The following is a 12715-nucleotide window of genomic DNA, read 5'->3' on the forward strand; positions in this document are numbered from 1 at the left end:
TACCAGGACCTCTCCTAAGTGGAATGCAGCCATCATTAATGGTTTTGAATAGGCTACACCTGTGCTTTTCCTACTATGACATGTCAACATGTCTGCCGCATAGATAATAATATACAGTCTATGGTCGGCCGTGAAAAAAAAAGCTCTATTGACTAATGCGAATGATTGTTAAAGTGTTAACAAGCAGGCACTATTAGCATGAACAGATTTCATGGAACAAAACATACATTATGAATTAAGATTAGCTACTGTCTCATGAATTTCTATAATACATTTGAGTTACATATTACAAACAAAGATGTCATGTAAAGCAAGTTTCTGTCACTGAATATCAAATACTCCTGGAATTTCTGTGGTCAAAACAAAGCAACATTTATTTTTCCATTGTATACAAACGTATGTGGAATGATGTGTAGGAAAATTGGTCATGCTGTATGGAAATTATACTTTAATTTATGCCTTACTTAATAGGAATGTTGTGTTCTTAATTTATTTTCATTTTTTTTTGGGGATATTCCATGCTTCTTTAATGATATTCAGCTACTACATTCAACTTGTTTCAAAATAAAAAAAGCTGCGAAGACATAAAATATTTTTAAATATTTTAAAACATACAAATTTACACTGTAGCCTACACCTTAACTTTCTCCTCCTACATATTCATGTATATCTATTTCATGTAAATAACTCCCTACATTATCCTTATACCTAATGTTAATTTGTGTAATTTTATAGTTTTAGTTCCAGGCACTACAAAAGCCTTTTCACAGCCGGGGGGTTGGGTTCTGGGGTGCCTGGGGAAAACTCAAAATCAGGTACAAAAATGGAAACACCTCTGTGATACCTGACAACAGTTTTGGCTCACAGGACTACTAATCCACAGATATAGAACTTAAAAAAACTTGACAGGCATCTCGTAACATTCATCTGTAAAAACAACAAAAAAAAGAACAAAACCATTCATGTAAGCAGTTCTCAAAATTGTTTTATTTATATTAACCATTTATATGTATCCACAGCAGCATTGTTAATGATCCCCACTTTATATATGCAGTCTATTACAAAGAAGAGGAGGGGTGAGACTGGACAACTCACGCAAAACTGAAATAATGAAATGAAAAAGTTTGTAGGGGGAGGGGGGGTATGTAACAGGGGCTGGGGTTACAGCCTGAACATGCAGTCATGCACATTTCAGTTTATACTGAAGCCTTTGACAATTGCATCCACAGGATCGAATATCTAAACAAGTACAAAAAAAATAAGAATACGCTAGAACAACAGAAGCCAAATTAAGCTTATAAAGCGTCAAAAGACAAAAGCGTGTGCCCTCCAAAATTATAAAAAGTAGCAAGTCAGCACCCGTCTCACATTGTTTTTCATGACATCCGTCGCTACAATTCCAATCGAATTTACAGAACACCCTGCTACAAATAAAAAAACTCAGGCATTACAAAAAATAAAATAAAAACAGTACACACATTACAACAATCTTTACTCAAACTCCCTCAAATGTACCCAAATAAAAAAGGACCATAGCTTTACCCAGGGATTAACAGGTCTGGTCAAGGTTAGCAGTGAGGTCTTTAGCTTGAAACCAGATCACAAGGTGCATTGGTGTGTGGAAGCCTGGCAGGCGCTCCACTCAACTCGGTTAGGTGGTAGGATGAATTCCTGCAGCAGCAGCTTATAACAAGCCGCTAAACAAGAGCTCGGAGATTACAGAAGTGTGTTAGCTTCTGTGTATGTGTGTGTCACTATATACACCGAATGGATAAAACTACATATACAGCTGGTTAAGTGTTTATCAATGGGTAAGTAATGTGAGTATATCAATGATGTGTGTCAAGTTAGTACATGTCTATATGCAGCCTCTGACGGTCTTTCACAACTGAGTGCAGTCGAACCCTCAAAGACCACCTTAAGGTCTTCCACAGATCCAGAAGCCTGTGTTATTAATGAGCACCGATGGGTCTTTAGAGGAGGAGTTAGCTTCCACTTCCCTGGATCGCCAGGCTCTGATCTGGATTTCCTTCAGTCCTCTCCGTGACTAGTCCACCTCCTCCATGTTGCTGTAGGATGGCGCGGCGCACTCTCCTGAGTTGGCGAAGAGGTCAGAGGGAACCTCTGGGGTCAACGTGGGCGGTCCTTCGGGATCCAGGTCTGTCCCAAATAGTGACTGGCTAGAGGCCTGTAAAATAAACCAGGATTAACGATAAATTTCGCTGGCTTAGTTATCGGGGACAGCTTTATCGGTTTGGAGAAAATGATGAGGATGAAGACCATAAACGTATGGAGATTTTATTTCCAAAAGGAGTACAATGCATTGTATATTAGGGAAGCAGCATTTAGATGGGCGGTATCTACATTATTGCAGGGACATTAAAATAGGTTAGGACTTTTTCAATAGTGCTTGCAAATATCAACAACTCAGGAATTCAAAAGATAGAGACCTTACATCATTTTCGGACAAAATCAAAGTCAAGAGAATTCTTTCAAACTAACATTTCATAGCAGACTACACATACACAGTGTCACCTCTCAGTCTGGTCCATTTGAATTCAGTCAATTAAACAAACACCATTTTTCACCATTCAAACACAGCATTTAAATAGTAAAAAACAACTTATAGTTGAACTTCAACTGGCTGGATACGAGTTTAACATCAGTCTGTTGTCTCTCGCTACTGCGGTTTATGTTAGGTACCGGGAGATTTCCCTTAATTCACAAAGTACTGAATGTTAAGCACAAGCTATACCTTAAAAAGACTTTTAAAAGTAGACAGACTTCAGCCTTGCATATATCTGAGTCAAGTATGCACAGTCTGACGGTGCTCTGAGCTTTACTGAGCAATTAAGGCAGACAGGTACCTCTACACTGCCTTGGATTTCCCTGAGACACACACACCCACACCCACTAAAGACATGATCTATGGACAGTTTGGAGTCTCAGAACGTGTTTAAGAACTCATTTTAAACTGCTGATCATAAAGCTATAAAATCATTAACATCTTTTAAGTATGTAATTAATAAAAGAAAGAACGACATTTGGGGATTTCTATGTATATTCTGTTTATAGTAATTGAGTATTTAAAATAATGTAAAATGAAAGGTTTTAGAGCTCCAAAACGGTCCATAATCAATTGCTTTTCACTCAAAACAGAGTAAAACTCCATTTGTGGTTCTGCGGAGGCTCCACGCAGAGCTTTCGCCGTAGCCTACGTGAGTGGCCTGAGGTTGCTACTTGGGCGTTGGTGCGTGCGGCTAGCCGGCGTGTGTGCTGAGTGAGAGAGCGTGGGAGCAAGTGAGAGAGTGACGGTGATTAGCTTTGGAGAGAGTAGCGACTCTAGTCCTAGCGAGAGAAACAAAGTGTCTCCCCTGTGTTTTCTGACCAGGTGGGAAATCTGTAGCAGGAAAAGTTAACCCTCTCCTTGATTTCATGTTGTTTATGGAGAAGGAGAACCAGGAAATGAGTCGGGGGAAATGCAACGCTACCAAGCCACAGCCGAGCGTCGGTTACATTTTTCGAGAGGTGCACGTCAGGCTACGGCGTAAGGTCCGGCGTAGGTTTGTTTCTCCACGTACCTACGTACGTAGAAATGGCGTAGATTTTACGCAGAAGTATAAATCCAGCTTAACACATTAAAAACCATTACATTCAGAGGTGGACGGTAATTTCTTAATCAATAATTGCACACTCCTAGTTGAACTTGGCTGTGACAAGACTGCATTGTCTGTACATTTCTCATGGACACAGAGCAACACATTATCTTACTACATTTCATCCTGAGAATTTAAAATCCTCACCTGGCTATGGCTTTAAAAAAAATTTACATTAAAAGCAACTAAAAACAGACTGACAGGCATTTCAATAAAAAAACTAAAAACATGGAAGAAAAATAAATCTAATTACAGTGAACTGCAGTATATTGCTGAAAGGGACTATAACAGTGATATACCATAAATCAGTAAGTGTTCAATTTAGGTACATAAAAAGGCAACCGCAATTGGTCACACAATTTTTTTTTTTGCTTTATAACATTTGAAAAGTGTCACTGTTGAAGTGCCTCTTCTTACATACTACTCTTCCTTGCTCTCGTACTGCAGGAATTTGCGATCTCATTCGAGTGTAGTGCAATAAAACAAAAGACTGTCCTCAACAGTGGCTTCATCTGTAGATCGAGAGCACATTTCTTTTACTACTAGAATGTTGTCATTAATCAGCACTTGGTACAACTATACAGTTTCTTTGACAAAAAAAAAAAAAAAAAAAAAAAAAAAAAAAAAAAAAATCGGAACTAAAGGTCAACTTACAAGCTTTTTTTTTTCCAGAGCTTTAAACCACACCTCCATGATTTATGATTTTATTTCAGCCAAACTACTGTTTCCAAGGTGAAGAATGAATAACTCCATGATTTAATATTAGTGTAGGTGATTAAGGCTGTCAGAGCTCAACAGCTGAGAACTATCTTCAAAATATGACTTAAAACAAACTGCCAAATTCTTAAAAAGCACACATGCACTGGAAGCAAGGGCCAATACAATGCATAGAGACGGGTACTGTGCTGATACAATCAGTCTACTGCAGCTTTAACTACGATGTTCGCTTATGATGACCGGAATATTTTTGCTGTCTCCTCCGTTGGGGCTGGCTGATTTGTTGTTTGTATGTATGTATGTATGTATGTATGTATGTATGTATGTATTCGATAGACGATACACGAATGTCTTTTTTTCTATGTTGTTTCTATTGCGATGTCGAAAGACCAGCAGGCGGCCAAACTGCGTTGCAGCAATATTTATGTCATTTGGACGATGCTTTGCATTCTGATCCTTGCACATTATGCCGTTCTTAATGGAATAAGAAAATACTAAGTACTTTTTATTTGTGACTTATTTAATTCACGCAGGAGTGTATAAAAACAGGCTTTAACATTATTTCCTGTATACCATTTATTGAATTACCACAAAACATGCTGTATCGTGATATTGTTGTGAGGATATGAAATGGCCTATATGGGGATAGAAGATGGTGGCCATATCGCCCAGCCCTAACCTCAGTGTCTTTTAATGTGTGAAGTAGCACACAAAGTATTTTAAAGGGTTGAGCCATGTAAAGTTATACATACACTTCTAAAGTGCTGTAGTGTTGGAAGAACCATTCTACTAGCTGAAGGCCAATGGAAGGATGACTTACTGGGTTCTTCCACAAGAGTAGTGGTGAAGTATTAAAACTTCCAAAGTTTCCTATCGTACCTCTGTTTGTTTGAACAACTGAACATTCATATTTCTGAATGCCCCAGCCAAAATCAAGTCACCAACGAGCCACTGCTCAGGTCCAGCTGGATTTGTAAAGAAGAGGGTAGACCAAATTGACGAACAGAGCAAACACGGCTGCCAGAGTGCCCAGAACAAAATAGCGCACACAGTCATCATCGGGATGGTCCGACATCCTCTGCCTGGGGTGCCGTCGCACAGATCCTTCAGTTCTGTCTTCGTCTTCCTCATCTCCGTTCCTCGACGCTTGTCGCCTCCGCCGCGCAGAGCGGAGCAGTCCGCGGGGGCCTTCGTTGAGGCCCTCCTCTTCTTCCTCCAGTTCCCGCCATATTAGAGAGGCCTGCGATTGGCGGAAACCGGTGTCAGCTTCTGGGAAAAGGCGTTGTCTAACAAATACTATGATTACATTTTGGAACATTTAGCTGGTCTACCCCACAATTTCAGATCAACAGTGGTTTGTAACAAGCTAATGACGTGACCTCTCGGTTGATAGTTTAGGGACAAACTGGGACAGTTTGAGAGGCTTGTTTTTCAGAAATCAGATGGGTAAAGTGCGGAGGATATTCGCATGATTTTAAAGTAAACACAGTCAAGAAAATCAAGAGCACAAGAACATAACTTTTTTTCTGAAGCCCCTTTCTGCCAAATCCAACACATATGTACAGATCACTCTTTGTGAATGTATGGTTTAACAGGAGAACCATTTATCCCTTTTATCCCATAAGATCACATACAGTCTCATGTCATTATCAGCATCACAAGGTTACACCTGACAACCAGTGTGATAAAAACTAACTGTATAAACACAACACCGCATTTGTTTAATTTCTGTAGAGAGGAAGATCTCATCTGGATACAGAAATTAAAGTGCATCTTCAGAGAGGCAGAAGCCAGAAAGTGGAGACATCCAAGAGTGAAAGAGATCATTCTCTGTAATTTAACCCAACTGAACTGAACGTGACTTGAATGTGCAAATGTTGAAGAGCATTCACAGCTCTCCCTCTCAACTGAACAGAAATCTGTACATTCTAATACGGTAAAGCAGTGCACTTCACTGAAACGACAGTAAATAAAGGATATTTCCATTATGTAGTTATAAGGCAACTCACAGCAAGAGATCTGTTTAAGACTACCGTATTTGAAAAGAGACCTGCCAAATACTGCTAATGCATGATTAGTGGCTGACATAATCAAATTTCCCAAAAAGCCATGAAAGGTGAATTTGAACACTTTGGAGTTTTTGTTGCATTCAAATATATACGTCATCTGTTTACAACGCACAATTCCTGGGGAAGTTGGAAGTTTTTCAATTTAGCAGGCACAATCTGATTCTATATCATGTAGAATAAACATGTGTGACGGCCTTACTGTAATGGCATGCATCTGCAAACTATTTTAACTCCATTTTCACAGGTGGGCAGCACTTGCATTGCATTAACTGTGCAGTTAGGGTATTTTCCCAAAACTCTTCACCCCAAGCTAATCCATGTATACACCCTCCATTTAACCCTCTACTACACTGCCACACTTACTGACATTAGCATTTTAAAGAGTTAGTGTTGCTTTCATTGGATTCAGGTCACCAGAAAAGTTGCATGCAGAACAAGATGTATGTACAGGGTAACATTCTGAAAATTAAACTAAATATCAGGTCAACTTTTCATTTAAAGGCTAACACAAATATGGTGCAAAATGTGAATTAGGCAAAGGATATTAAAGCCTTTCGATAAAAGCTTAACCTTGGCTACCACATGTGAAAACCCCTTTTACAGGCGTGATCATCTGTTTCTTAGTTTTGTAGCGCCCTCACCTGGCTCGCAGTAGCTCCTGTGGCAGAGGGCGACTCGGCTCCTACAGGCCTGAGAAAGCGTGGCGGCCTCTCCACGGGTGAGTTCCGTCGTCGGTAGAACAGGACGTAGGCGTAGCGCGTCACCACCTGACTCTCCTCCACCATTGTCACGGTACTGTCATCAAACAGACGCCAGCCTGCGGGGCAGTATGGATGGGTAGAGGAGGAGGAGGAGGAGGAGGGGAAGAGAGGTCGACAACAGGGTGGTAGACAACAACAAGAGAAAATAGGGAGGAGGGAAAACTTGTGAGAATTACTAACAGTTTTATAAAGATGGGAATAAACCACACTGACTGCACACTCACCAACATCGCTGCGCTGGCTGTTCTTGTCACTCGGCAGGCGAGCGTACGCCGTGTAGTGGCCTCCTATCATACCTCCATAGTGGTTGATGACTGCATATAAGTCGTAGATAGGGGGTTGTTGCATCTCATCCTTCTGGCCAATACAGAACTTACTTAGATCCAGATTCCTAGAGGACAGGATTATTAGAAGCATTGTTAAGAAAATGTGGGAACATGGGGCTCCAAGTACTGCGTTTAAACGTCAAAAACATTTTTTTGCTTGTTATAAATTTATGTTTTTACATTAAAGCAAATCAAAATAAGTGGTGTGCTGCAGATTGATATGTGGTGGAAACTGAACTCTTTACTGTGCGTTTACCTGACAGGAAAGTCGACCATGTCGTTGATCTTATCCCTCCAGATGAAGCTCCTGAAGGAGAAGCGTTTGAGCTGGATGATCAAAACGTTGGGCAGACGCCACAGCAGCAGTTGCTTGGAGGCCTCTCGGTGCTGCTGGCACTTTGGACAGTACCTTAAAAACGGACAGAGTGTGGATAAGTAATACCATTGTTGAACATTGTCCTGCTCTCCAAGGAAAGAGGAAGGACAAAAACACTACAGTGATTAAATGTTGAAAGAAGTCTGTTCAGTTTCTGGTTGAATATCACCAAATAAATGGTAAATGGTGAATGGACTGTTCTTATATATCCCTTTTCTAGTCTCAACAACTACTCAAAGCGCTTTAACATTGTACAGGAACCATTCACCATTCACACACATTCATACACCTTGCCGTACAAGGTGCCACCTGCTCATCAGATAATCATTCACACACATTCACACTCCGATGCGCAGCATCGGGGGCAAATCGGGGTTCAGTGTCTTGCCCAAGGATTGAACCACCAACCTTCCAATTGGCAGGCAACCCGAGGGGGCATGGGAACCGCGTAATGCAAAGCATCGCGGTTCACAGCTCCAACGGAGCGTGGAACCCTATTGTTTTTCTAAGGATTTTTCTTCTTCTTACATATTTTTATTATTCTTCTCCGCCTAAAACTCCGACTGCAGCCTAAACCGTACATAGTGGGGAGTGGCCATTTTCAGGACTGGTCCAAAACCCCGCAAGGACCTCAGGCGCAAAAATTGATTCATTTCCACCACTAGGTGGCGCTATAGCAGAAAAAACGCGTTTGGCCCCATAACTCCCAAACCGTACACCCGACATTCAAAAACAATACATCTACACGTTCCCTGGATCCAACTGAATCACGTGATATAGGCCACGCCCATTTCCGCCTAGACTTTTATGCCTTAAAAATCGCGATTTATCAAAAACCTACTTTTTCGAACTCCTCCTAGACCGTGCGACCGATCTGCACGAAACTTGGACCGTGGCATCTCCAGACTGACCTGACTAAAAGTTATGGAAAGAAATTTGATACGATAAAAATTGCGCATATAAACGCACAAACAAATTTGCGTAGCTAACTATGAAAACACCAACTTTGCCATATCTCAGCCAAAATAAAAGCTATCAACCCCAAACTTAGATTATTCTTTGGCATGCCCCTCTGGAGGGACCCCATGCGTTTTACGACAATTGGTGACTAGGGGGCGCTACAACTACCAAAAGTTTATATCTCATGAACGGCTCATCCGATTTATACGAAATTTGACGCGTACCATCTGGGGCCAATCTTGAGGCCATCCCTAGAATGGAGTACCGAGGGGTCAAAGTGGGCGTGGCCTATGGGACCCAATGTGAGCCAACTCTAGATTCACCACTTACACTAATGTGAACAACTTTAAATTTACAGGGTAGATTGACAATGGGCCGTGGATCACACCTACCAAAAATTACACATGTGGACCACTAGGTGGCGCTGTAATGGTTTTTTGTCATTAAATCCCACAATACACATCAAACATTAGAAATTCTTACATCCACGTGTTCCTTGAATCAAGCTGAATTGCCTGATATAGGCCCCGCCCATTTCTGAGCAAACGTTTTTTCGCAGTATCGCGCAACGTGCAAAACCAACTTTTACGAACTCGTCCTAGGCCGTGTGACCGATCTGCACGAAACCTGGTAGTTAGCATCTCCAGATGGCCCTGACAAAAAGTTATGGAAATCATTTTGCTACGTTAAAGTATGCGCATTTGACGAGAAAACAAATTGTCCTAGCTAGCTACCACACACGTATCATATCATATCTCGGTTAAATTTAAAGTTATCACCAAATGACTTGAGATCCTTGTTCACCATTCCACTACGATACTGTGTACCAAATTTGGCGAAGATCGGCCTTTAGGGGGCGCTATAAGCAACGTATATTTGTTTCTCCCACTAACTAAATGCATTTAAATGGGAAATTTGCAATTGCAATATCTCTGCCACAGTAAAAGCAATCAACACAAAATTTGTGGCTCTCGTTCGGCATGGCCATCTGACGCGCTGTACCAAATTTGGCAAAGATCGGCCATTAGGGGGCGCTATACTCAACATATGTTGTTATACCAGTTTGGGTCTTTTAATCCATTCTGAGTCGAGCATGTCGTACGCAACGCCAAACGGCACTTCTCAATACTAACTTCATAACTTCATAATCATAAATAGTCGAAGCGTAGGGTCTTTTGAAGCTAAAAGCTAACAGTTGCCCCTTTCTGCTGGTGTTTTCTTTGTCTTCCGGCGTCGGAGGCTTGGGCCCCGTTCATAACTGCTTGCAGTTCTAGTTAGACTTGCAATTACCCGGCGCGATACAGAACCTGATGGGCCCTGACTTGGCAACCAGGAGGCTAAGGGCATGGCTAAATACGGCTTTAACAGGTTTAATCTTTCTTTGTATTCTTGGGCAGGCTGAGACACCCTCAAGTACACACCGCCAGCCTCACCCTCTCATCATGAACTGCCAGTTTGCCAGCTATCAGATGCTGCCACTGTCTCCATTTTCGGATCATTTCCTATAGTTGGTATATATTATGTCAGCTCATAAACGAAGGACTGCACTAAGGTCATTTTGGAAGACAATTGTCACAAGTTTGTGTATTATTTCATGAGTAGTCAAGGAACTGGAATGAGAAAATGCTCCATGTGGTGCGAATTCAACCTTGAGCGGGAAACAAGAAAGAAACCAGAATGACAGAGACAATGTTGCATTATTTTAGATTCTAATCACAAAATAAAGATCCCTACCATGCCTCCTCTGGTGCCAGCACCTCTGGCTTTGTGAAGAGGTTAAGGCACTGCTCCAGAGTGAAGTTTCCCGCTCTGGCTGTCTCACTCAGAGAGCCGGGGTCCTCCTCGTACTCCAGCTCCTTAGAGCTCACCAGGACATACTCCTTCAGACGCTCATTGTTTTTCCACACCAGCTCCAGGGTCGCGTCTTCAGGGAGGTCTGCCAGAAGGTCCTCTGCAGAGGGGTTGGGGATGGAGAAAAACAGTGCTTTATTTCTTTAAGTACAATCTTAAGTAACAGTACATACAGCCAAAACACTTAACTCAACAGAGATGGGAAAAACTCACTACATCTTGTAACTAGTGTTTCCACAAGAAAACATTGTTGCCGGTCATGTGACCTGTAAGGTTTTAGTTTACCGGTCAAAAGGGAAAGGTTCTGGTCAAATTCTGCAGGGAGGGATGCCCGGATAGCTCAGTTGGTAGAGCGGGCGCCCATATATAGAGGTTTACTCCTCGATGCAGTGGGCCCGGGTTCAACTGCGACCTGCAGCCCTTTGCTGCAGGTCATTCCCCCCTCTCTCTCCCCTTTCATGTCTTCAGCTGTCCTGTCAACTAAAGGCCTAAAAATGCCCCCCAAAAAAAAAAAAAAAAAAAAAAAAGAGAAGCCTCTCTCTGCTGGCACACTGCAGATGGCAATTACGCAGGCTACCGTGGCCAGTTTGACTCCCTCCAGATAGATTACAGTGTAATCCCTAATAAGCACTTTGCAGGCTGTTGAGAAAGTCAAGCCTCCGTGACCGCGGAGAGCTGTCATCATATATTGGATCTCAATGTGCGTTTGTAGCATTAACGTTAATGAGAGGGGGTGTAGCTGGTGCCGACTCGTCCTCACTGGCAATTTCTTGGCTTAATATACATTAGACCGTCCGCTGCTTGGTGTTATAAAGTAATTTGCAACATTTGCCTGTTTCGCCAGGGCTTGGGCTTTCACACTTGCTTGACGCAGTTTGTAAATCTACAGTTGTCTTCTGCATTCAATCAGAGCGAGAACGTGACATGTAGTTTTTTCCTTTATCACATAGGCTAGTCTAGATATTTTTTCAAATGAAAAAACATGATTGTTCATCGTTTTAACAGAACAAAAAGATATGAAAATCACTGTAGCCTATTTTAACACAATTCAAATTGTGCTGAGGAAATTATTTCCACCGGTCATTCTGAGCTGAGACAATTAAAATTATTTAGTCCTCATTTTTTTCCGGTCAATGATCGGTAATTACTGGACAATGGAAACTCAGCATGTAACATAGTGGAATACACCACAAACTATGGTCCTAAACATCACAATAGAGTCACAGAAGATCAACACCTCTCTGACAGTCTCAAAAACTGAACATGCAATTTTGAACATGGAAATAAGGTGACTAGGTATCCAACGGAGTATCAGTATTTAAGACAATACTGGCCGTACCTTTCTCATCCAGCTTCTGTTCTTTGTTGTTCGAGTCCAGCAGAGATATGTAGAACTGACTGGCATGACCTGATGCTGATTCACTTGGATGCTGATACCCTGTTACTGCAGCTGCAAAGAAGTGGCAAGAATAAAGAATATGTGAAAGGGATGTAGAGACAAAAGAAAATAAAAAAATCCCAGAAATTCTGACGCATACTGTACGTCTGTTAATAGCTTTGTTATTACCTTCTGGCCGCACTGCCTTCTCACAGGACGTCTCTTTTTCAGCATGAGGGTCCAGAGAGCAGCAGGATGTGGAGGAGATTGGCTCAGAAAATCCTGAATCTGAAGTCCGCGTGGTGGAGAGTGAGGTCTGGGAGGAGGAGAGGGAATCTGAGTCCCCAGACTGGAGGGCTGAGGCCTGAGGATTCTCCACTTGGGACTCAGGCAGCAGAGAGTGACTCTCCAGCTCCAGATCACCTGCTCCTACAGTACTGCTATCACCCACGGCCTCGTCCCCTGTCCCAAGATCCTTAGGAGAGCCTGCTGGCATTGGGGGGAGGTCAACCCGGCACTGTGATGTTTCAGGGGATGTTCTACCTGACTGGAAAGGAGGCTGGAACACGTTGATGGAAAACCTGCACAGAGAGACATTAGAGTGATTACAATAACAGCTCA

The 12715-nt window shown here is 42.0% G+C and overlaps 1 protein-coding gene across 5 annotated transcripts in view; it reads right to left on the bottom strand.

Moving 5' to 3' along the window:
* Positions 1 to 965: 965 nt before the first annotated feature.
* The window catches only part of usp19 (ubiquitin specific peptidase 19), a 34507-nt gene continuing 22757 nt past the window's right edge, over positions 966 to 12715 (bottom strand). For 3 of the 5 annotated variants that reach the window (XM_028582145.1, XM_028582144.1, XM_028582148.1), the window contains 7 exons: positions 12284 to 12675; positions 12056 to 12166; positions 10600 to 10816; positions 7786 to 7938; positions 7428 to 7594; positions 7084 to 7259; positions 4267 to 5613 (listed from right to left, as the gene is read on the bottom strand). In XM_028582145.1, the coding sequence (XP_028437946.1) occupies positions 5329 to 5613; positions 7084 to 7259; positions 7428 to 7594; positions 7786 to 7938; positions 10600 to 10816; positions 12056 to 12166; positions 12284 to 12675 (1501 nt within the window). In that variant the 3' untranslated portion in view covers positions 4267 to 5328. Of the gene's footprint in view, positions 2189 to 4266; positions 5614 to 7083; positions 7260 to 7427; positions 7595 to 7785; positions 7939 to 10599; positions 10817 to 12055; positions 12167 to 12283; positions 12676 to 12715 lie in introns of those variants that run through there. The other 2 variants (XM_028582147.1, XM_028582146.1) reach the window with 1 other exon arrangement.

This window comes from Perca flavescens, chromosome 7 (assembly GCF_004354835.1).
Source record: "Perca flavescens isolate YP-PL-M2 chromosome 7, PFLA_1.0, whole genome shotgun sequence".
Classification (NCBI taxonomy): Eukaryota; Metazoa; Chordata; class Actinopteri; order Perciformes; family Percidae; genus Perca; species Perca flavescens.